This window comes from Geospiza fortis, unplaced genomic scaffold (assembly GCF_000277835.1).
Source record: "Geospiza fortis unplaced genomic scaffold, GeoFor_1.0 scaffold317, whole genome shotgun sequence".
NCBI lineage: Eukaryota > Metazoa > Chordata > Aves > Passeriformes > Thraupidae > Geospiza > Geospiza fortis.
Window position 1 is genome coordinate 537,707 of NW_005054398.1, and position 26,079 is coordinate 563,785.

The 26,079-nt window shown below is 38.9% G+C and overlaps 1 protein-coding gene across 1 annotated transcript; it reads right to left on the bottom strand.

The window, feature by feature from the left end:
• Positions 1-3,307: 3,307 nt before the first annotated feature.
• ICE2 (interactor of little elongation complex ELL subunit 2) lies at positions 3,308-25,406 on the bottom strand. Its single transcript, XM_005425861.2, has 14 exons — positions 25,307-25,406; positions 22,561-22,828; positions 21,395-21,514; positions 19,975-20,109; positions 19,508-19,624; positions 18,281-18,440; positions 16,617-16,801; positions 15,195-16,152; positions 13,036-13,214; positions 11,469-11,598; positions 6,533-6,617; positions 6,392-6,442; positions 5,093-5,348; positions 3,308-4,407 (listed from the first exon to the last, which is right to left on the bottom strand). Exons 2-14 carry the CDS (start codon positions 22,765-22,767, stop codon positions 4,216-4,218), a joined length of 2,775 nt encoding a protein of 924 aa, XP_005425918.1. The 5' UTR covers positions 22,768-22,828; positions 25,307-25,406; the 3' UTR covers positions 3,308-4,215.
• Between the last annotated feature and the right edge of the window lie 673 nt (positions 25,407-26,079).

The following is a 26,079-nucleotide window of genomic DNA, read 5'->3' on the forward strand; positions in this document are numbered from 1 at the left end:
GGAAAGAGTCTTCATGTGGCATTACTGTATCATCTTTGATGCTGTTTGTGGAGGAATTCACGAGCTCCTTTTCTACCTGAACATACAAATCTAACTGTTCTCATGGTGCTCACACAGTGCAGTGCTAGCAAAGGACTGCCTGCATTTAGATAACGTTATCAGCATCCTTAGAGTATCACAGTCTCACGTTTGCTATCTGAAGGCATTAGTTTCTAAAAACCTGAAATTATGCAAGAATTCAGGACTGTGTGGACAAGGCAGTGGTGGGGAATGGACAGGGAGTCTATAGGTGTCACTTCAAGTAAAATTTCAAAAATACAATTTCAGTTCCATGCTCTTGAGTATCAAAAGGCTGGAAACACTCAGAAGTATTTCAAGGTTTATTAAAACCTACAACTATTTTAAAACCCCGTTCAAAGGTTCCTGATGATCCCTGCCATAGCAGAGTTTGTTCTTTTCTTTCTTCTCAAACTGTATTCACTTGGCAGCATGTGAGAAATGAGAGGCTTGTGGTATGTGCTTGTTCTTGAGGCACAGGCAGGTAAGGTGACATTCCTGGCCACTCATGCTGCCATACAATGGAGGAATCTCATGCACAGGTGAAAAACTGCTGAACAAAAGTACCTCTGAGTAGGTTGCAGTGAAACTGAAATGTATTCATGCATGTTTTGGAACAGCTGGCTCTGTGCACTGCAGTGAGAGCAGCCCTGTGTCAAGTTGAAGGAAGCAAAGAGGCCAATTAGATTTTATAGCTTTGGTCAACACCACCAGGATCCTTCTCCTTCTGGCTCCTCTCAACGAGGACATTGCCCATTTCAAAATATAAAGGAATACTTATCCTCTAGTAGGGCTATCAAAAATAGGAAATGCACACTTGTAAAAACATGCTGTGAACACTCAGAAGGATGTGGCTGCTGTATTTCATTTCAAGAATCAGGGAAGATGCCACTGGGGTCTGTAACAGCCCCTCCCTTCCCCACACAGTTACTGCTATCTTATGGGGTTTTTTAATACTGATTTTAAAGTGACACTGTTCTTCTAATATTTATTGAAATATTTTAATCACAAACAGTAGCAAGACTGTTTTCTCTACCACCTCTGCTGTTATGTGCCAGACAAAGCTGCCGTGCTGTCTTGGGGAAGAATGGGGCTTTCAGGCCTTTTCTTTTTTTTCATTCACTGTTAAGCAGAAGTATCAATACTGAGAAATGCCCTGAAGGCTGCACTAGGACTGCTACTATTTAACAATCATTACACTAAATTATTCTACAATTTAAAAACTGGCAGTATGTTTTAGTTCCATAAAACCAAAAAATCCCTCAAGCAAGGTATATCAGAATATCTCCTCACCCCATAGACGCAGCCATGAGAAAGAGCAGCCTGAGATTATCTACAGACCTTCATAAGGCTCAGAATGGCTAAGTAGGGCATCATTCAAATGCTTTATACTTAAATAGACTGTCACCTGGCCATCAAAGGTATTTTCTGGCATTGAGAAGGAAATTTAATTTGAGATGTATAATACAGCAATGTATTTTTGAAAACATTTTAGTGCAATGATTTGGACGTACAGGAACAGAATTTGAACTTGCAAATAAAGTTTAAGAATCTCTGTAGAACAATACATTCTAAGAGCAACTAAAAAAAAAGGTGACTATATTTTTAGTACAGAGGAATTTAACATACCAAGCAATGACAGTGTTTCTGGGAAGGACTGTACCTACACTATAGGAAAGGACATTTTATTAAGAAAGGAAGAGCTTAGTTATGTAACTTCTCAGAGAAGCACCTGAGAAAGTTACACATGCAGATTTCAGCAGGGGGAGAGACTGAAAATGGTGCAACTTCTACCAGCAGAACTAGAAGCAAGCTTAACTGCAGGTCAGCACAAAGCACTCTGAAAGACTACACCTGACCTAACTTTTATATTCTTTTGGAAACAGGCTCCTATTTAAAACACAGGGCAAACAAATCAGAAGCAAAAGAAATACCTCTTCAAATGGCTCAATAACTGTTACTGAACTCACAGCATGGAGGTGGGGCAGAGTCCCTTGCTGCTGGCATCTCCCACCTTCCAGCACCAGAATGGATGACTGGTCACTCGATCCCAGCTCTCTGTGCTTCCAGCTGCTAGGCTACATTAGAAGAAGAGAAAAAATGCAGCAAATCTTTCCTAATATATCTTACATAGACTGCTTCTATTGTATTCTAAAAGTGTTTGCAGTCAGACAGAAAAGGTGAAGAGATTTAGTCAGTCACACATGAGAATGGAAGCAGTTTATCAGTGCATAGTGCAAATGACATCTAAAAACACTCATTACGACAGAAAAAGAAAAGTCAGATTCACAGCCCATTCACATTAACAGAAAGAACTGATAAAGTTCCACGGTTTTGCAGGCCAACCAATCACCTCAAATGCTAAGTCAGAATGTCTCCCAGTCCTCCAAAACTAACCTCAAACTGTCTGAACGTGACACAAAGCCACGAATTTCATCTCCTGATGAACACCAGTGAATGGGGAGAACCAGACACCCATCAGAGATCTCACAGCAGGGAACACCTCTGCTCAGAGACCTTCCTCCATTTCTGGTGGTTTGTTGCTCGAAGCTGAACCAGGTGAGCTGGTCATGGACAGAGCTTCTCAGGGGCTGGCACTACTCACTATTTCTGTGTCAAGCTGGATAATGTGACCAAATCAATTCTCCTGGAGTTTGCAGATGACACCAAAGAGGCAGAAGAGGGAGGCAGAGGCGACAGATGAGCCACTCTACAGTGACACTTGGACAGCCTTCATGACCAGGCCAATAAGAACTGCAGGAACCTCTGCAGAGATGAAGCCCTGCACCCAAAATGCAACAATTGCCAAGCAGCAGCACAGGCTGCTCCACTGCAGTTCTACAATTCGTACACTTTAATTAGTAACATACCAGTGTAAGGTAAAAGGCATAGAGACAGATGAACAAACAGACCATACATTTCTACCTCATGACACTGCATTGGAAAAGCAAATTCCAAACAAGTCTGGCAAAAAGTTTTATATATAAACAAACTGAAAAGTTCCTTGAATCCCCCAGACAGAGTCAGTTATCTGGGAAAAATGACTCACAGCTAAAGTATTCCTAATATGAGAAGGTTCTAAAGGCATTTAGGATTTTGAATCAGAACTATTTGTAAATTGCAAACACAAGTTCAGCTTATCAATACCTTAATACTGGAGATAAAACAAGCAGTGGCCCAAAAAAAAGAATTAACCGAATAACTCAATAAATACATCTAACAGTTGGAAAAAAGCCACATCAGAAAATACTTTGTATTTCACAAAGAAATTTTTAATATATATTCATTATTGAAGCCTGATTTCAAAAAAATCCCTACCTTCAGGATTTTTTAGCAGGTATAGTCCAGTAAACAAATATTTTTATTTTTACTCTCATGACATTAAAACATGTCCTATCAAGTCCCAGTGAGCAGAATGCTTGATCAAATGTGTGTACTTGGTAACTTCCTCAGTCCAAACAAAAGACTTGGAAGAACACCTTTAAGACCTCTGCTTTTTGTGACAGCAGTTTAAACATGCAAAAATGCAGCTCTCCTGTTATTATTTTACTTGTTTAGCTGCACTTTTAAGTTTTCCAATGCAAATTTATGGTCCTTACTATTCAAATAAACACAGCTTTTATCCTTCATTTGTTACACCATTCTAAAAGAAAAATGTATTTTTCAAAGTTATTTAAAAGCCAGTAGACACCATATGTCAAAAAAGCTAAATAATTAAATCCAAGTTGTTCCTCCTGTACACAATGCACAACGTAAAATATATCTTTAAAATATGTGAGAACAAAAATCTGTAGTGAATCTGGAAGAACTGGGAAAGCTGAAAAGCTCTTTATCTGGTTATGTGGTATTAGAGGTTGTTGTCAGGCACTGCTTCACTCAAGATGCAGCTTTTATAGAAAAGTCACCAGACCAACAGCAGATACTCTGCTCCCCATAACCAACCAAGTGGCTGTAGCCACATCCTTTTTTACCTTTTTTTTTTTTGAGATTTTGAGATTTTCATTTGAAACACGTCCCCTGAGGTACCCAAAGGGTTAAAGGTTTACAGAATGCTCCAGCTATTGGAGCCATTTCCCCTGCCAGCTTGCTCTGGCTCCTCTGAAGCTGCAAGAAACCACAGATTTTTTTGTGTCCTCTTGTTCTTCTCCAGGCTTATTCCTACTTCAGTTGCATTTTGTTGAATTTAGTTTTCCACTTTTTCTTCACTTTTCTTTGCTTGCAGAAATTCTGCCTCAGCTTCTTTGGAGCCACACCTTCATCTCTAGCAGGCTTAGCTGGCTTGCCTTGGGCTCCCATAGCTCCTGGCCTTCCCTCATGGGGTGTGTCCAACTGTCTTTTCACCCCAGCCATCTACACACACAAAGGGAGAGAATCGGAAAAAAAAAAACAACTCAGAAAACTAAATTGGAATTACCAGAATTAATCATCTTCAATCTGCATTGAGCACAAACATACACAACTACATCCAGACAACTGCCTTCTAATTCATGTAGTTTCAAACAGACCCCAGGGCACATCTGGACTGGGACAGCTGCTCACAGTCAGCAGTGACAAGTGACCAGTCCTGCCTCTTCCCTGCCTACCTGCCTGGATTTCCTTCTGGCAGAAAGCAAAGTGCACAAGGTAATTAGGAACGGATGCACAACAATTTTGCGCTCATATGAAATCAGGCTGTGGCTAAAACATGTAACTCAACCTACAAACCAACTCACAGTGCACACAGCTGGGCACAGTTACCACATGGCTTCTACACAAATGAGTCTCTGCTGAAGAAAAATAATGCTTGAAAATTTTAGTACTTTTAAAGGGTCAAACTATCTCAAAAATAATAGAGGGGAGAGCAGGATCTTTGGGAAATTTCTAAAGTATGACAGAAATCACTTATTCACCAACACAAATTACAAAGCCGGATGGATTCCCAAAAAATTTCTGACCCCCAAAGATGACAGATAAACTGTATAAGCTGCACCCCAAGGGACTGAAATAGTTTATTCCTAAACTGCTGATCTGCTTTTCCATCAAGTGAGATACTGACCTTCTGTTTCCACCCTTCCCAGGGTGCAGGGGGAAAGGTGCATGGAACTCTTCCATGAATGATGTGGTAGGGCAAAGGGAGGCTGGGATCCAGGGGAACCCACGGGACTGAGAGAGTGGCAGGGACAGCAGGCAGATCACAGTGAGCTTTGTGCAAGTTGTAGGATGATCTCGTGCTCTTGTCAAGAGAACTCTTGTAAATTGCAACTGATGAATCTCCTGCAGCGTGAGTCAATAAATAAGAGCCCTCCTCCAAACTAGAATGAGAAAAGTTCCAAATGAAAAATATTATTTAAATGTTTTTTGGAGCTTTTTTATTTGATCAGAATAGTTAATATGGTCTTAATGCAAAAGCAGAATATCTTTAGATGTTTAGTCCCTTTAGATGTTTTATAAAAAAGACTGAGCATAAGAAAGCATTAATTAAACTGTATTGATAAATACCTACTAATTAATGTGTTTATAATGTATTCATAACGTACTCATTTATCAACAATGTACAGACTGTCATCATATTCATCTAAACATGTAAGCATACACTGAAAACCATCCATGTTGGGCAAACTGTAATTCCTTAAGCAGCATCTTACAAAGAACGATGCCCATGTGGACACAGACACAAAGAACAGATGAGCTTCCAACACCCACAGGATTAAACAGGTTTAATCAGGAAGATGAGGTTCAACCAACTGCCCATACCAAAAATCTTAAGTCAAAAATCATGAACCTACAGAAATTATAAAGAGCAGGAAAAACCCTCTAATGAATGAAAAGGCTTCACAGTGCAAGAAGCATGCTTCACCAAAAAAATGAAGACACTTGCAGGCTGCAAGCCTTGAAGTAGCTATGGAAAGAAGCAGGAGAAAGGCTGCAATGTTGTACAGAGAAAAGCTGCTGTAAGTCAAGGTAAGCAGAAATGAACACAGGGTTATTTCTACAAATCAAGCAGAAAGACTGCCAAAACCCAAACTCCATGTGTCAGCCCATGTACATAACATTGCACCTCACTCCTGTGAACTGTTTACTCAGCTCCTAAGAGTCCAGTTTGCTCTCTGGAAAAACTGGTTCACAAACCTCAAGTTCTTATTCTTTTGTATAATTTATGCAAACCTTGTAGTACCAAGCACATTTTACACACTACTGCATTATGCTATGATAGACCTAATAGAACCTGTAAAATATAAATGTCTTTATGTATATGAAGAAATAAAAATCAGAATAGACAAATATTCTACAGAAGAAACAGGATGAGCTGGGCAGTGTGGCAAACAAATACAATGAACAAAAATTGAGAACTTACTCAGACACCTTCTTCAAAACATGATGAAGTATATTTAACGAATTTGCAGGTCTGTGAAAGAAAACAATAGCAAAAGTAGTAACTTGCAAGGCTTGTTAGGCTTTGAAATTCATTGCTAAAAAACTTAATAAAAACACTCACTTAATCAATCCAAGTTTTTCTCTTAAAGCTGCTGAAGAAATCTTTTCTAGCATAATAAGCTTTGATGTAAAAGCATCAATATGTCCTGAAAAAAAGAAATAAATTAATACACTAAAAATAAAACCAAACAAATATAAGAGCATAATTTGCAGATCTTTTTAAAAGGATAAAAAAACTTTGCTCTTTTGGCATTGAACAGTGAAAAGCACTTATCAATGTTGCACCATAATAGAGAGTAAAATGTGCAGCTGCTTTAAGCACAGGTATCTGTACCCTGACTGCCTTTCCAAACCAAGAGATGCCTGACTCCAGCAAACCTTACATCTTGGGTCGTGTGTGGGATACACAGCCTTATCTTGCCATGGCCTTAATCTCATCAGTCACTTGTACTTTCTCAAGTTCGTTTGACCCTTATCACTTTGCTTCCTCCCTGGACAGATCCCAAAGGCTGATCTTTAGCAACAAATTTACTTGTGCATTTAACATACTTGCTTTTCTATTCTGATCTATTGCATGACTTTCTAGGGATGCTTTGTCTCTTGATTTTTCCCCCCCTTCCTTACCTGAGGAATTACAATTTACAAGTCAGGCCTTGATCACAGCAAGTTGTCTTTAACAACTTTGTCTTTGACACAGTGAGAAGCAACAATTCAAAGCTCTCCTCATTACATTTTTAAAATAAAGGCTGCCAAGGACAGTTTAGTCCACATTTCACTTGATGAGCAATAAGAATCACCAGTATAGCTTGGACATGGATTTGTCTACTGTACTTTGCCTTCTGGTTCTTTCCATGCTGAGGTTTTCCCAGAAATCTATTCTATTTCAGCTCCCAGAAGGAGGATGAGGAAAAGGCAGCATAATAAAACACAGCCTACTCTGGAATTTACTGTCTTACTACAAATCTGCTCTCTCAGGAAGTGTAAATGCTTCAATTGCACAGTTAAAACTGCTAAATCAAAGCACTTCACATTCCAGGCTAGCCATCACTAAGTTTATGTGCTGTATAAGAAGACTAAGCAATAACTCTCACTTCAACAAATTTAAAAAGATGCACCAGGACAACCCATTTCTTTAAACGTTGTACATTTGTTACTTTTCTTGACATCAGTATTTTGTGCAAGACTAAGCAGCAAAATTTCGTATTTTACATTGCTGACTACAAAAAGAGGCTTGAAGTCATTATTAAAAATATAATTTAAAAAAAATCTGTTTGAGTTCTGTATTCCTCACCAGCCTCTCCTCAAATCAGACTTCTCTACTTCTAAACACACTCATAACATAACTGGGAAAAACAGTAACTACAGAATATCTATGAACTACTTCCACCTAGTTTATATAACTATATCTTATATTCGAGAAGTGACTGATTGAAAATACTTGACATGTAGCATTTTTTTTTTGTACCCATTCTTCAAATAATGTTAATTTAAAGGCCAATATTATTCCATTCACGTGAAGGTAAAGTGTTCTTGCAGAAAGTTTTGCTTAGGCACTCAATGCAAATAAGTGAGTAATGCTCAGGGCAAAATGCTCCTATTAATCAGCAAAGCTTATCACAAGTTTATTTACTGCTTAGACAAGTACAAGTGCCTTATTTGGGAAGCTTGTCACAGAGATAACTGCCTTTGCAGATAGAGGATTTCCCATCTGAGCAGCAAGGGGACTTAACAACCAAGCCAGGTGCTTTGCTAGCAAGAGGAAGGCAGTGCTCTTTGTTTGCTGATGTTATCTCTGCTTTTTGAGAACATCCTCAAAAAACCACCTCAGCTTCATTTCCCCCCGCTGCAGCTGCTGCAGGAGGCCATGGTTACACATCTGATTTCTGTCTCAACCCCTGAGTCACAGCAGAGCTGAGATCCTCCCTCTGTCCCACACAACAGTGCTGGACAATTATGGGGCACAGAACAAGGTCCAAAGAACTTTTGATCCATACTTACTTGGTAATACAAGAGATGGTTGAGACAGCAAATTAAGCTTTTTCAAGAGCCAAAAACACCTAGGCAGTTTAACACTGAAGTCTGCTACATGCTTAAAATTTAAAAGTTAAAGGCTTAACTAACTGTCTGACCAAGAATGCAAGTTGTAGGTACTATGTTAGTAAGATGATGGTTTTCAAACCATGTTGTTCCATACTTCCACACTCATACTGTGAGGTAAATTCAAAAAGAGAAGATGTTGCAGGGTGATGTAATACCCTGTTTCAGCTATCCCAGCTCCTTTCCCAGGGGTGCCAATACTTTCTCCCTTCCCCTCCCCTTGCCTCCTGTTGAGAGCTGTCTGTCAATCTCGATATGGCAGCAAGGGCGAAGTTCAAAAGATGCCCCTCAGCCCTGGGGACATTGGGCTATCCAGGTGCCACTTGTCTCCTGAGACTTCCCCCCTCCCACCTGGTTGGTGGCACACCTACCCCTTCCCTCCCCCTCTCCCCGGGCTTAAGACACGGGCACCACACGGTTTGGGGTCCTGTTGGAGCTGTTGCAAGATTCAGAGATCTGTGACCTAGGAATAAAGCTCTGGATGAAAACCCTCCAGCAGGACCCATCTCCTTTTTCCTTCACCATCACCTAAGGCCTTTCCACCAGAGGTAAAACTGAGTTCCTGCTTGCCTGGACTTGTCCCACGTGCCAGCTGCAACATACAGCTAGCCAAAGGTGTCTCTGAGGTGAAACCACCTCAGTTGCTGCCTCTGGTCAAGCAGCAAGAGCCAGACGAGCCCAGGCACGTTCCATTCGTGGGCTTCCTGTACGATCGTGGGCTTCCAGGCACGATCCCATAATATTGGGATCATATTCCAATAAGCAGTAACTTTATGTCTTTACAAAATGTTACATTTAAAAATTCTTTTATTATAGAACACAGCATTTCACTTGAAATAACTCAAATTACAGCATGATTTCAGAAGCTCTCTGCCTTTCTCCTTACACTGAACAGATCACCGCAGCAGTCTTACTATCAGGTATCAGATTAGTGACAGAGAATGAGAGAGTCACCCCATTTTAAGTTGTCCATAACACCAGGATATCATCACCCTCAGAGAACTGTCCCTGGAGTTTCAGGACAAAGCCCTCTGCTGCAAAGAGCCCTCTGAGTAAATCTGAGTGTAACATTGCATTTTTCACAGCTCCCTTAAGAGTACAAACTGAAAGGCAGAATTTCACAACTACCTTGCAATATACCAAGAGCAGAAGACTCCCCAAGTAGAATATGATAACAGCTGCCTATAAAAAACTGTGGTAGATGCTCTTTCATAGAATGGATATTTACTTCCACATATTTTTTTACCTACTCTGTAAGAAACTGCATGGCAGTACCAAGAATCTGCCCACAGGCCAGGAGCACCCATTTACTGTGCAGGACAGAGACAACCCAGAGAATCCTGTGTCTCCTCAGAGCCCACAAAAGGAGAACTCCTGTGGGCCCCAGGCCTTGCTTCTGGAGAGTGGATCCAGGAGCTGACAAACCAACACGACTGGAATATCCCTGGGATTGAGAAGCACTGGTGACTTTATCTCAAGCATGGGAACAGAGTTGTGCTGGAGGCCAGTCCAGGGCACTGCCAGTTCCACAGCCAGCAGGGACCTCCAGGAGACAGAGGAAAGCTGTGCTGGAAGGGGAGGGTTTTGTGGCTCTTCATCTGCAACACCCCTCCACACTCATCCTGCTGTCTCCTGCATTCCCAAGAACTTCCATAAAAAGAGGTGGCGGCCAGATGAGCTGTCTGCAAAGTCCTGTGCAAGCCGTACCTTCAATTTCCTGTATTGGGAGATTAGACAGACACTCACTCCTTTACCTTGTGTACCCCACAACACCAGCCCTCTCTCCACAGCTCACTGTTTCCTCACACTGCTTGCCACTCTAGAAATGTTAATAAAAACTTTGATAACACTTCCTACAGGAAGCCCAACTGCAGTGCAGCTCAGTATGCTGGACACATCCCCAGTAAACACTCAGAATGCACTCAGACAGTGCTCTGCTTGCTAGAGAGAAGCAAGGCCTCTGTACTGTACATTAAGATACAGCTATAAACAGAGAACTCTGTACATAATTAGCTCATTGTAATGATTTGTTTTTTAATGGAATGGAAAAACCACATCAAATGCTGCTTTTAAAGTTCAAAATTAGAAATATAATTTCCATTGAATAAAGAGAGCAGACCAAGATGCAACTGGCAAATGCATTAGATTTCACATAATCCTAATAATTCTATGGTAGCTTGCCTAGTTTGTATGTAGAAACTAGAAAACAGAGAAGTTAGCATTTCTAAAATAGCATTCTGATGTGAGCCAACAACAGCAAAAGTGTAATTCAGTGCACAAGTGGAAAGGTTAGGCAACCACAGGCCACAACTGCTGCCATAACAACCTGAAAACCCAGATTTGTTTATACAAAAAAAGCAAGGCAATCCCACTGCAGAACATCCACTCACTGTACAAACAGGATTGCCCTCACTCAGCAGCATGTGCCAAGCATATTCTAAGTATCAACTAACCACTTCATTCCTTTTAAAAATAATATTAATTACAAGATAATTGGTATCAGAAAGCTCTCCATATATTAAAATGGTTGTTAAAAAAATCTGGTCACATTCCTTATGTATAGCATTTTAATTTCTCATAATATACACAACCTATATCTCAACAGACATAAAAACTTCCCAGACTTTTAAAAATGTCATTGTACAAACATGAATACAGCATTTTCTACAGGACATTGATACTATTTATCTAAAACCAAAGCTGGAATTTCCTCATCCAGCACCCAACAGAAATTTTAGACAAAAAACTTACTGAAGATAGATGTAAAAAAACAAAAATAGAAAGTCAAAATAAGAAAGGATATATGGAATACACCTTTAATAAATACGTATCTCTCCTGTTGTTCTACAAATACTCACACATACATGTGGCTTAAGGAAAAACTCAAGACATGAACTTACCAACATAAAACAAGCATTTAGAATGCAGCATACTCTGTGTCCAGAGCTGGCACACTTCACTTTCTGTAAGAGCTTCCACACCATAGTAGGCTTGGTACTCCAGTTTTGGTAACAGGAATATGGGACTTGGCTGGAAAAGAGAAGATAAAAGAAAAATTAGCACTCACTGTCCAAAAACATCCACAATTTACTACATTTTGTAGTTTATAATAGCCACAGTCCTCTACCACAGCTGAAGTAACAAAGACATTTCAGAGATTTTGTTCGAAGGTTCACAATTTGTGAAATCCACAGCACAAACTCTGGAGTACAGACACTTTATACAGAGAAAGGTGAAATCGACAGGGAAAAAAAAAGAAAAAAAAAAGGCCTGGCCAAGCTTTTACAAATAATAAAATTCTGACACTTAGTAATTTTTCCATGTGACTAAATTAATTTCAAGTTTACATTTCTGTGCTCTACTGCCCTCTGCAGCAATTTAAGAAAAAACACACAACATTTCTAATTAGCCTATTATTAGCAGAATTCTGCTATTCATCACTCCTCTCACAATCTCACTTGAAATTAGAACCTAATGCTTGGAGTCTCATTTGAAATCAGAGGTGACCCTAACTAGTGAGTTAACCCTAAAGAGCACTGCCAGTCCTCACTGACAACCCCCAGTCTAAATGTAAGCAGAAATTTGAAAAAAAAACCCAACAAAAACAAGTGATTGGTTTCTGAATAATGAAGCAGTTATTCCCAGGCATTTATAAGCAGTGGATCGATAGCAAAAAGATGGGATTTCTTCAAAGCAAGATGCTAAGCATAGACTCTTGGCAAGTAATCAGTGTTACAATGATTATTTCCATTTCAACATAGCACAAACACCTCACAAAACACCTGCCTGTTGTAATTCTGGGATTCTCAGGATGGACATCCACAACAAATTTTCTGAATGATTCACAGGACTCTTAAAAAAAATTACAAATTACTAAGAATTATAGAATACAATTTCCTTCTCTTGATGCTGCAAGGAGTATTTTGATTACAGTTGCATTTGAACCATTTAATTCCATGACAAACTTTTTGCTAAGAAATGCCACAGTATTTTCAAGCAGAACAAAGAGAATCTCTTTTTGGGTTCTCTGTTGTTCATTTTATCTCCTATTTCCCTGCTTAACTAGGCAAGATAGCAAGGCTGAATCCTGGCTTGAAAGTATTTATGGTCAAAAACATTCTCAAAGCCTTGGGCCAAACCCTAATTACTCCATTAACTTTTAAGAATAGCTCAAAATTACTTTTTTTTTACATAAGTATCATTACTCAGGCATATTACTGTAGTAAAAAATGAAGAATCACTTCCTTATCTTCTAATCAAGTACCTTTAAAGAAATCACAAGTTATTCTTCCCTGTCCTGCTATAACAAATATTTACTTACAGAAGACACACTGCAGAGTCCCAGCTGTCTCAGTGAAAGCATAAATGCTATCAAGGACTGGGAATCCCAGAAATGCCAACATTTCAGAGTTGAGCACAACTGTTTAAAAAAAACAAACCAAAAATAGCTGAAAACAAAATCCTTACCTTTTGGGCTTTTTTCTTTTTCTGGTATTGTGTCAGCGAGTTGACTTTCTGCACACTGCAACGCACGAGTAACAGCAGATCATTCAAACTGAAGAGTTTGTACACAACATTGCCTTCCTCGGGTGCTTGATACTCTGAGGGGTCTTCCTCAAGCAGCTGAAGTTCACTTGGCAGTTTTGCTAGAGAAAATGAATGAAACAGAAAATGTCAAGCTTGGACATTTTTACAATGAAGCTGATTAGCTTTGTTCCCTTGCAGTAGAGTTTTTTGTTCAGGTTTTTTTTGGTTTTTTTTTTTTTTTCACTCCAGGATCTCTTTTGTTTCCTATAATTAAGGGGTGAAAACTACTTTGTTAGGCACAAAAAATTCTTATATTAAAAAAAATTAAAATAATTACATTTGGGAAACATTTTCTCTTAAAGAATCTATTTCTAAATAATCCCACATCATTCAATTTCTCACACAAAGAACTCCAAATGTGAGACTCCATTCTGGTACAGAAGTAGTTCAAAAGCTGCTTTTTAAGCCACACTCACTCAGCACAAAGGAGAGAAAAAATTTATTTGCAATGAATGGCTCCTGAGAGCTGCCATCCATTCATCAGGCACTGAAGTAACTCAGGTCTCAGGTCTGGATGGCAGCACAAGTCTCCCACCACATGGAGTTCAATCTGGACACCAGAACATTCAAAAGGTGCTACTGCATCTCCCAGGGCAGCTTTGAGGACGTTAACAAACATCCTTTCAACCTTTAGAAACATTTTAACAAAATGTTTCAAATAAACACAGTAAACTCCAAATTGGTTTGCTGAAAATGTATCCAATTCTTTCTTTTTTTTTGTCCGGCAGATATGTGGAAATATGTCTCCAAACTATACCTACAAACAGGGATTGCTGTAGTGCTATGAACAAATACATTTTTAACATTAAATTTAGCGTTTATGTGCATGCATACTGTGGGAGATATTACCCAAGGAACTGGAAGTAATTTTCTGTTAGTAAAATATATAACTCAATTCTGGCTTTGTGCAAAATAGACATCCAAGAGGTTTCTCAGCTTGTTACAGAACTTTCCAATTGTAGAATTATGCTTTCTATTCCTACACAGTCACTTTTCAGCACGTTGGCAATATTGGTTTAACAATCTCTATTAAAAAAAATTTATTATAAAATCTGAATTCTGTACTCCATCTTTTTAACACAAAGAGAAATAAAACATCGTGCCTCAGCCTTTCAAACAGAGGGAGGAGACATGGTCTTAGCAATTATTCAGTTAAAGCAATAAAAATGTAGGAAGTGATAACACAGTTTCAACTAGAACAGAATTAATTGTGTTAACCTATAGATTAAGTAATTAATTCCTACATGATCAAATGCACACCTCCTCAGAAAATACCAAACACGTTTTCCCACCAAAAAGCATGGATTTGTTGGAATTAAATATTTGAGAAGAGCATCTGTCCTGACACAGCCCATTCAGTTTCCTGCATAGTTATCCAACACAATGAAGTGTTTCTAACTTCAGCTGTTCAGAGTTCAGATGCAACTCAGGCATGTGAGGAAAACCTCCAGGGCCATGGTCCCCAGGATCTTCACAACTTGTAATTCTGGGCTAAGGTCCAGGGGCAGCAGAGATTCCATATCCAGCTAATGGCCTGAAAACTTGGAGAGGTGGATTGTAATGAATCCTCATTTGCCTTCTGGGACAGAGTGCTGGGAGTTAAGCAACAGCAACTGAACCAGGAAGCTTAAAACTTAAGACACACAAATTTAATTTTTCCTCCATTTTTAACTGCATAATTTGATTAATTTTTATTCTACAAAAATTGAAATAATTCTACTTTTGATTGACAAGAAACTCCTTTTGCAGACTAGGCTACTCAAATATTTGAATTTCTATGCAAAAAGAACTCATTCCACTACCAAATGATTTCTCTTCTTAAAAACCTTGTGCATAACAACTTATTCCTCTACAGTAAAACAGTATTTCACATTCACCTCTGTGGACAAACAGCTCCCAGTGCTCCCTTCTGTGTGCAAGACAGTAATTCCCACACAGAAAGGTACTGTTAACTTGAGGCACATCTCTAAATAGATGTAAGAGATGCTCTATTGACACACTGGGTTCAATTTTCCTCCTTACACAATGACCACACTTACTCTTTGGCACTCCCTCAAAAAGCCACGTCCAGGTATTTCTAGAGGAGCTGGTGGCATTGGAGGCTGGGGCTGGCACAGATTCTGTGCTGGAGGTCATCAGTGGCTTTGGAGACTCAGGCAGCTGGGCTGGCACAGCATTAGAATTATCACAGCTCACCACTGGCTCAGGAGCTTTTGGGGAAGGGGACTTAAGAAGTTCAGTTTGCATTTTCAAAATTTGCCCGACAGGATCTGATTCTTTGGATAACTTTCTTGGAGGTTTCTTGGAGGCTTTTTTGCCCTGATCTGTGGTATGTGAGCAGTCAGTGATGCTTGCTGAAGGACTCTGAGCAGGGCAAGGAGATCTGGCAGTCTCTGCTGAGGTAGAGGAACCAGCTGGTGGTACAGCTGGCTTGCATGGAGCAGCAGTTTCACATTCTGCATCAATCACCAAACGCTCTTCATCCGTGTCACTGCTGCATAAAGAAGCGTAAGTCTCTTTTTTCTGTGCACCATCAGGCTCTTTCTCAGAACTCACTGCAACAGGTAGAGGATTTAATTTTGTTTCACGGTCCAATACTTCCTTGGTCATGACATCCTGCTGTGCTTTGCTCAGTCCTACCTCCTCTGACTGAAAGCTTTTACAAGGAGAATGTTCTTGAGGGCTGCAGCCTGGAATGCCATCTAATGATGGAAGCTGCACGCTGGCACATGCTGAATGTTCTTGCTCAGAAAGGGTGTTTTTCTCCTCTTCATCTCCTCTGTTTATGGCAGATGAATTCTTCCCCACCATTTTCAGGCCATGAGATAGAATTTTAGCAGTGTTACTAGCTGTAGGAAAAGTAGTTTCCATTTTACAAGTTCTTGAGAGCTTGGTTGTTGCTCCAAAAGTTTCAAGCTCTGTAAGATCATCATCGAAGTCCATCCCTGTGTCATCTGGAGGAGGAATTGTCCTGCACTGGTAGGTGTCAGGACACACCTTACCACAGGGATAAGAAAGTAATAAAATTAAAACATGCCAAAACAATTAAACCAAGAAATGAGACATTGCTGAACTGAAAACACAAAAAAATGTTCTACCATCCATATTTCACTGTTAGGAAAGAAGATCAACAATTGAAAAACAATTGTTCTTGTTTACTACTGAATATCTTGGGTTCTATTTAAGGGACTCAAGTTTAAAGGCCTTTCTAAAGAGTACAAGTTCACTTGTACTTCTTCCACTGAAGCAAACTGATCAAAAGACATTTTAATGAAGTAAGTATTAAGGCTGAGATGCCCATGTAGAAGCACTTAAAGGAACTACACAGGGTCTGTAACTCAACAACAGAAAAACCACCAACAGAAAACCTTAATTTCCCTTTATCACAGGAAAAGCAACTCAGGAATTTTAATACAGGGTTTTGGTTTTGCTTATTTTTAAGAATACATGAATCTACATACATCCCACTGAAGCAGGTTGTCCTCAGCTGGTTTGTCCATTGATACATCAGAAATTGGAACATAAGATGTTTTAGTTGCTAGGAAATCCATTGGAATTTCATGGAAGATTTGATTCCTCTCTCGTACTGTCATTTCTTTTCTCAGCAGAGGTGGATCAACATAAACCACTTTAGCTGGTTTGCTACCTTTCCAAGAATGAAAAGAGTACATATTAAATGAAGAAAGACAGTGGTATAATTTAAATAATAAATCTTTCATCTTCCAATTACAGTCAAATCCACTGCACATAACACCAGAAGAAATGAAAAATGATCCTTTCATTCATTAACAACAGAAGATAAAAGTATGTCCAGATACGGTGTGAATTATTGTGATCCTGCAGCAGCAATACACACCACATTAACAGCTGAACATATTTCAAATGCAGTTGTAAGTAGAGAATTTGTAAAATAAGAACTGAGGATTCATCATTTCCTATACAGCATCATATCATCAAATGTACTCTGTTTTCCAAAAAGATCTTTTCTTCTTCCTTGTTTGAAAGTCAATTCTTTTTTTTAAGTCTCGTTGCCAGTGATAGCTGCAGTTTATTTCTCCTCTAATCAGTTAACTCTGTCCAGGCTCTGCTGCCCCACTCCTTTGTTTGCACCTAAACACACTTACACATCTGACTTCCCCAAAAATAAAAGCAATGCCCTGCCCATCCCAGCAGAGAAAGCCAAGGCACATGGGGAACCCAGTCCCCAGAGTCTCCCTGCTTTATGAACAAAAGGAAATTAAAGCCAGGGGTTGGTTACAGGGAAAAGTGGAAAAGGAAGGCACAGGGAAACCCTTCAAGAACCTCTGTGTATTTCTACCACCATCTGAATGCCCTTCAGGTGTTAATTCTGGAACCAAAAATTAGGTTTTAAAACTGTAATGCTGCTACAAAAGGAGTTGGGCATTATCTTTCCCAATAAAGTCATTTAATTTGCACAGGAAAATGAAAATACGTAGATGTTGCAGGTATTTGATAGCTTATTTACTGTCTATAAGTCTGCTATAGAAACTTGGGCTAGAAGCACAGATGGACATTCCAACACAACAAACATTATGAATACTTGAATAAACCATACTGTGTTAAAAAGTGTAAGGGAGGAAATTTATATTCAGATTACTGAAGAAGTGCTTGACAAATAAAGTAAAGCAGTCAGGTGAGTTCATCAGCTTATTAAAACATTTTCTGCTGCAATTGAAAAAATTATCTTAATGGACATTCATTCCTTATTTACTATTCTGTGATGTAATTAGATCCTTTTAATTCCAGAAAAGGTTTGCTCTTTGCTTTTTCATAAAATTTCAGAATTTCTCTGTTTTTTTATTTTACTGAAATCAGTTCACTTGATAATTTTAACAGGTTCATGCAGTTGTTTTATTTGCAAGAACAACAACTTAGAGTTTTGAAAAGCAAAACTGGTTCTAACTAGTTTTTTGTTTTGGCTTTTTCCCCCAGGTGGAAAATAGCTGAATGTCCATATTCAACATTTACTAACTGTAGAGGTTGTTCCTATTCTCAGTAACAAGATGGAAAAGGTACAGGAAACAACATCCAGTGACCCTGGATCAGCTTTGCAGCTTCTTTGGACAACCCTCCCCATAGTTTTAACATCAAAAACATCCCATACCTGCAACAGTGATCATTTTAACACAAACTGGAATTTCCCACTGTTCCTTGTAGTTCAGTCCATGATTATTCAGTAGAGTAAATAATGATTGACTACTTAAAACAACTTGGGGACAATATTTCAAAGCAAGTTTTTCTGCGTTTGAATCTGAACTAATATCCTAAAGAGAAAAAAAAGTTATTTCTTCCAAAGTTCTTCTTTTAAGAAATACACATAAATTTAAATTTACAAGAAAAACTCCAAACTCAACCAAAAATGGATATATACAACCCCTACCCCCAAAAAAAGTCCAAAGACTACCACAGTGCCAGGTTTCAAAGGAAATGAAAGAAAAAAAACTTCCCTGAAGGTTTTTAGCTCAATCTAATGCATTCACTTTGCAGCATAAGAAAACACATCTTATTAACTTGTATTTTCAGTTAATTTCAATACATTTGAATTACTAGGTTGTATAGGAATTTAGATAATCACGAAATACAGGAACATGCTGAAGCAAAAGAAAATCCCCCAAACCAGATTAACTCACAAATATACACTACAGAGCTTCTTATGAGTTAACCAACAGCACAACAAAGACATCTAATACTGAAGTATGGTTAAAACTGCACAGTTGCTTCAATACTGATTAGATATAAAGAACCTTAAAACAAATATAAACTCATCAAGAATACAAATTCATAACTGAAATAATAAAATTGTTAAATTTTACAAGTACATATTTCCATGAAGGAAGGAGGCTGGGAATGCTCATGAGGCAGAAGAACATAATCAAGGACTATGAAGATAATGGGAGCCCAGGAGCACTGAGGACCATGAGAGAAGCAAGAAAAACCCAGCTATGCTCTTCTGTTCTTTTTGCTGCCACCTCAGCCATCATCAGAAGGGCGCTGTTTAACAGTTTTGAGGCTTATACCATTCTCCTGCATCACCCCTGCTCCTTTTTTCAGCAAGTGTCTCTGAAATTACAGTGCTGCTGGTGAAAGCTTGGTTTTTAATATGTGAAGAAACTCCTTAAAATAGCTGAGGAAAAGTTATGTGGAATAAACAGTCAAAACCCTCAGTTCTACAGTATGAAAACTCCCTGATTTTCCCAGTAGAAAAACACAAACAGAAATTCCAGCTATTTAATGGTCCAATGCATTCTAAAAACTGTTCAACACATAAAAAGATCAGATTGCACTTGTGTACAAAATATGCCTTAAAAACAACAATACAAGGGTTACTTACATTATGCATCACATGAGCCTTTTTTTCTGGGGTTATAATAGATGTAACAGTGCTATAGTCTGTGGGCAGCTGAACAGGCATGGAAGGGAAATCTGTTTTACCACGTCTTGCTGTACCCTGGGGGAAATCAAGCAGCATCAAAAAACAGCTTTCACAGCAATCATGCTCACCCAACACTGCATTTCTTATGAAGAAAAATATTAGAAATTTACACAGGTCCACTATAAAGCTATGTGATATAACATACTATCAATGTAATCTTTTTATGGCAAACATCTGGTGAAAAGGGTTAACAGACTTACTACCAAAATAATTTTAATTAATAATTTAAATTATAAATTATAACCCCTAACTCAAAAACTGGGTAATAGTTGCAAAAATCCCTAATCCCTGCCTAACACAACTCTGACATAATCCTACTTACTTAAAAACCCCCACAAACCCCATCTGTGTACATAAGGTATTACCATTGCAAGAAGATTTTTTTCCAACCTAAAGGTCAGCTGTGTATGAAACTTTCCTCCCATGATACTCATGATCTCCTGCAGGGTGTAAACCTCTGGATACTTCTGCACATGTCCAATACATGCACGCAGCAATTCCTAACACAAAAAAGAATAATAATTTATGCATTTGTATCTTTCATAAGAATGGGGGATTTTAGGATGATTTTTTAACTTTGAAAAGTGTTTTCTATAATTTCAAGTTGCATTTAAAAACTTACAGGTACCGATTCAGATCTATAATACTCTCACAATCACTGTCACGAGAACTGCAATATATTCCAGATTCTCCTCAGCCCTTCATAAGCAAGGCTGACAATGTAAGCACACAACTCAGGCCAATAATTAAAAACATGCAGTTTAGTACAGTCTGAAATGTGCTAAATAGGTAATTTTCTTTTTAGTTATTTATCTTGGTTTTTAGAGGAAGTAATATTTTTTGTGTTACCACCCAGCTTACACTAAGCCTAGGCAAAAGTCACAAAGGTAAAGGCACAGGATGATTCCATTTGTGTTGAAACTCACTGTCCTGTCAACTCAACATAATTTTTACAAAACCTGAATTAAGTATTTAGGATATTTAGATTTTGTTTAGTAACTAGAAAGAGTGCTTTCTGCAAGTTGGTTAAAACAAAACATAGGCCTCTATTTCATTTTTAAGTCAGAGTATTAACAATAAATAGGACTTGAAGTCTGGAGACACATTTTGTGACCAGATGACATGATACAAAATTGCAAAGCCAATCCCAATATTCAGGGTGCAAAGAAAAAGAAAGCAAGATCTTTGTCTTCACATGTGCCCAAACCCTGTGTTAACCCAGTAATGGGAAGGTTTAATGAACTTTTTTCAAAAACGTGCTAAAAACCCAAGAAGAATGCATGAAGTTGCATTCATGTTTGATCTTAGAATCATCAAAGTGGATATTTAACACAGCATGAACTAGCAGAGGGTTATGATTAAAGCCTCAGTAACTTCTAATTAAACACACTTTATAACATGCTACTGTGACATGCTACTAAGCCTTCCTGTGGAGGTAAGCTTCACATTCTGCCCAGCAGTGTCTATCTAGGAGCCACTTCTTAATGGAAATGCATACTGAGAATGCAGCTTCTCTTTTCCTGAACAGAAAGAAGCAATTTATTTATTTATTTGATGAATAAGTATGTTTGCAGTGATTTCTTCTAGGACATCTTTTTGGCTCCAATGAAGCACAGACCAAGCCCCCTGTGCAGAGCAGGGGAAATGGCCACTTCCCTATCTCATCCCAACAGAAATCAGCAGGGCAGGCAACACCACAACCATGAGCACTTCCACCTACCCTGATCATGATCCCAAGACAGTTTATTAGGAAGGGCTGGAATTAAGCATGGCACTGGTAATTACCTCAGTATAACATAGGGCATCTTCAGAGATGGCATCATAATCCTGGGCACAGCTCTTTGCAGCGTTTTGGGCAAATTTCATAAATTCTGAAATTTCATTGCTTACTACTTCTTTCATTTGCTGGGGGAAGGAAAAAACTATTTTTAAGACAAAACAGAATCTTCTATGCTAGACATGTAACCAACAAAATTTCCAGAGAGACAGTACAGGTAGTGATATGAGGGAAGGAAAAATTCCACTTGCTACTCAATTTGACAAGTGTTCAGTTTCACTTCAGTAAAAAAAATTTTTGCAAGGCCTGTTTCCTTTAAAAAAATCCCAAACCAGCAACACACTATCCCCAACAAACAGCAAGTTTCCTTTGATACAGAGATTTAAAAATAGAGAGGTTATAAGACATGGTTGTTGAAGTTTACCCAGCAAAGTCACAAAGAGTTCAGATTTCGTGAGAAATTTTAAGTAACAACAACACAGTAGTTACTGATGTGCCTGGAAACAGTATTTCCAGCAGTAACATAAAGTAGCAATAAGGAAGCATGGGAAAGCAAATGCAATGGCTCAAAACAATTTGCCAATTAATTACATTTTACAGGACTCAACTAAAATGATGCTCCCAACCAACATAAAGGTGGCCCATTCACACACATGGCTGAGGCTCAGCAGCAGGGGGAACTCAGCCCTTCCTGTGTGAGCACAGCAGCGCAGCACCCAGGGCCCTCCCTGCCCATGAACACAGCTCCACAGCTGGCAAAGATCACATCAAAGGGTACCCACAGCCTAACACTACCTAAGACTGCTACAGCCACTATGAAATGCTAAAATCACAGTAAGGACATCTCTTAACTTCCTCCTCAGAAAAAAAGGGGTGTTCTGGGGACTGGGGGGCTGTTTGGTCAGTTGTCTAAGATCTACACTTATCCTCAGTTGTTCAGATCACTTTAAAAAAAAACTACAAAAAAGCCCCAAAACCCCAATTTCAATGAAATTACTAAATACATTTTCAATATCTATTAAAAAGCTTATCCTGAGTACTTCAAATCTTTATTACCTTTTATAACACCATGAATTCTATGACAAATTGAACTCAAAACAAGTTTTCCCCCTTTCTTTTATTCTTTGTAAGAAAAAAAATTTGTATGACTCCCTCTGTGATGGTCATATCTTACCATATATGTGAAAAATTCCCTTTGACTTGCTTCATTAACTTGGAAATGGTTTCTTTTTCCTGAGAACTTAGTCATCAGATACAAGTATGTCTTCTGCTCCTTTTCAGTCAAACAAGAAGTAAATGGATAGGGGAGTCTGGGTTCTGGGAGAGGATGGTCATCAGCTGGGCCTTTATCCTTCCCCTCAAGTGACTCTGCAGCCTGCATGCCACAAGCCTGTCTGTTTTCTGAGGAGTTTGCCAATGCCTCTGCATTTTTCTTTGCCTCTCTGAAAGAAAAGTAACAAATGAACCAATTTACAGCTTTCACATAAATACTAATATTAGTCAGAAACAACAAAGGCAGCTGTGCAAGCTTGAGCTGCTCTGAGAGAGACTGCCATTCCAATTCCCACCTGTGCCAGGGGACTGTTCTTACTCTAAAACTTCACCTGTACAATCAGACTAACCCTTAGTGCCAGCAGCAGGTCTGCAACTGGTTTAAAAACAAATAAACAAAAAAGGTAGGGCTCTCTGTTGTCATCTTATTGCAGGGGTTCCATACTGTTGTCTCCTTATCACAAAAGTTCCAAACCTTCTTGGTGTTTCTTGTGGGCATCTCCTCAGAGCACTGACTCTTCTTCACAAAGCAGCCAACTGACTCCAGTTCCCTTCTCAACCAGCCACCCCACTCTTTTATAGCACTCTTCTTCTCATTGGTTCAGCTGTGGCCTGGTAAAGTCAGGCCTGTTCCTAATCTTTGGTAATTGGCCCAGCTGCAACTCCTTAGGGGTAAGATTACTTTCTACACTATCTTTATTTTCTTATATTCTATCCCCCTACAATTTTCTTTAAAAAAAAAACCAAAATGGTGTTAACAAGCTAAATATGAAACACATTATTTGTTCTGGAAACACACACTATTAATGAAAGGATAAAGAATCCACATTTCATCACTCACTGGTGGCCACTGTTCAGAAACTGAACTAAAGGTCAGACTGTCAGTCAGTTCTGATAGTAAAGGAGAAAGATTTAACTGGAAGAAGCCTTTCCTTCATTGAAGAAGAAGGAAATCAAAATTACTTCATTGTAACAATAGAAATTCCAGATTTCAATGAAGGAATTCTTATGGAGTACACAAATCAAGTATTTAATTTTCTACTCTAAGCAATGCTGGAATCAGTCACCAAAACTAATAGTAGGGTAGGGCAAGGGGCATGGCTGTTTTAACAACAATAAAAAAGTAACATAAAGCTTGCTCTTAAGGCAGCTCCAGTAAACAAAGGCCAACCAGCCTAGCCCTGGTCTATTTAAAATAATTGTACTTAAGAGAGGAAAATATTTAAGGCTAACAAAATGAACATTAACTGCTGATCTTGGAAAAAGCATATTTTAAGATACTATTTCAGCAGTAGAAAACATCTCAAGTGTCATTCAAACCCAGCAGTATCTCATCCACAGTTCTTAATAACACTTCACAGCTGTCTCTCTAAATATGAGAATGTGTCCATCCTTGTGGCACAAACTGGCAAATTTAATTAAGCTGTAGCAGCAACAAGATGCTGACTCAGATATGCCAATGTAAGAACATCAAGAAATTCTAGCAGCTTAAATTGGCTATATTCAGCACCGAATGAAATGGCAGCACATCAAGATCATTTCACTATGCACTGCTGTCACAGTCTTCATTGGGGTGCAAACCAAAATAATCTGACAGAGCTTTTCTGGCCATATTTACAGCATTATACTCTATTTGAGCTGACAGCTTAAATTTTTCCCCTTCATTTTATCAGCAACCTGCTTCCACTGCTTCTGCACCAAGAGAAAATACACTTTTGTAAATATCTATGAGAAACTCCCCAAAATCAGCAAATTTCCTCCAGCTTTTACTTCCACACTCGCTTCAACAGGTGTAATTTCTCTTCCTCTTGACTCTGGTGACACAACCCAGCTCCATCCATTTCTGATTTTTACCAGGTGCAACCTCTCTTGCTTCTTCTGGCTGTAAACCCACCCAAACCACACACAGCTGGCCACAATTCCCACTCCTGAGTGTCCATCCCAGAAGGGATCTCCTAAGGAAGAATCCCACAGCAGTACCAGATGTACCAGTAACAAGCTGTGAGGCTGTGCTTGCATCTTGCCAATTCAAGGGCATTTGCTCCAATAGGTATGAACCAGAACAGCTTCTCTAGCTAAAGAGGTGGGGTGAAGCCATGGGATGTAACAGGCAGCCCCCTCAAATGCACACTCTCATTGTCAGTTCATAAAAACACAGTAATTCCCCTCTTGAACAAACTATTTCCCCACATGCTGAACTCCCCACTTAGCTGGTTTCCCACCCACATTCCTCCCAGTGAAGGTTCATGCACCAGGCACATTCACCTCCCTTATCAGCTTAATAAGTTCTGAAACCAAGAGTCTAAATACAGACCCCTCAAATGCTGAGATCCCGCAGCAGGAGCCACACTTCTCACTATGTGAAATCAATGTTATTCTACTTCCTCAACCTAAGAAAATAAGAAAATGACACCAAAAGTGCAAAAACAACACTACTTGTACCACCTGTGTTCACACAGCTTCATTTCCCAGAGCAAAGCACTCAACCTGGACTCCTCCTGCTTTCTGAATTTTCACAACACACAAAGCACAGGCCAACAGCAGGAACAAACCCTCATGTGCCAAACAACATGCAGCTTTCCCCAAAACAGTATGGGGATGTATCCATGGCATGGTAACAAAGAGCACAAAATGATAAAATAATATACCTGTTTGATAAATGCCAGAGTTCAGAGAGGCTCAGAGACAAGGAATGTTTCTCATAAAGTTCATGGGAGAAAAATACTTCCCGGCCATTTTTTGGTGGAATATCCCTAATAAAAAAAATTCAAAAATAAATATATAGCAAAAAACCCAAAAATTAAAGGCCACTTCTACTCCTGAGAAACAAAGACAAGAATTATTTTATATGAAAAAAAGAGAGGTCACCTACACAGTGGTTCCAGATTTCCTTTTTATGGAAGTTACATTTATACTAGTGCCTTATATTTTTTGATAGTAAGACATATATTCTGCACAGTACAAAATAATTTCATTAATACAAACCATCAATTCTAGGTATGGTGAAATTCTCATGGGAGTTTCACACTTTCACAGGTTCATGAATCAAAAACAAACTCTGCATTGAAATCGCTGGAACTTTGGAGAAAAATACACCAGTTTTAGCTTTTCAGAAAAGATTTGTTCTTGTCTTCTACGCTGATATGATATTCTATATTGCCTTTTTTTTTTTCGAATATAGTCGTTCAAATGAACAGGGTTTATACAATCCCAACCTCCCTAACTACTGTGTAAGGTACGAGCAAAGATTTTATTTACGTTTTACCTCACTAACTAAAATTTCAACAAACCGCGCCCCTCTAGGGTTAAGGAGCCGAATTACGTATTTGCAGAGCTTTTCGTATCAGAAACACGACCAAGGTCCCTGCCCCGAATCCCCGCCGGGGATTCACGGGACCCCGCAGCCCCTGAGGCGGAGCCC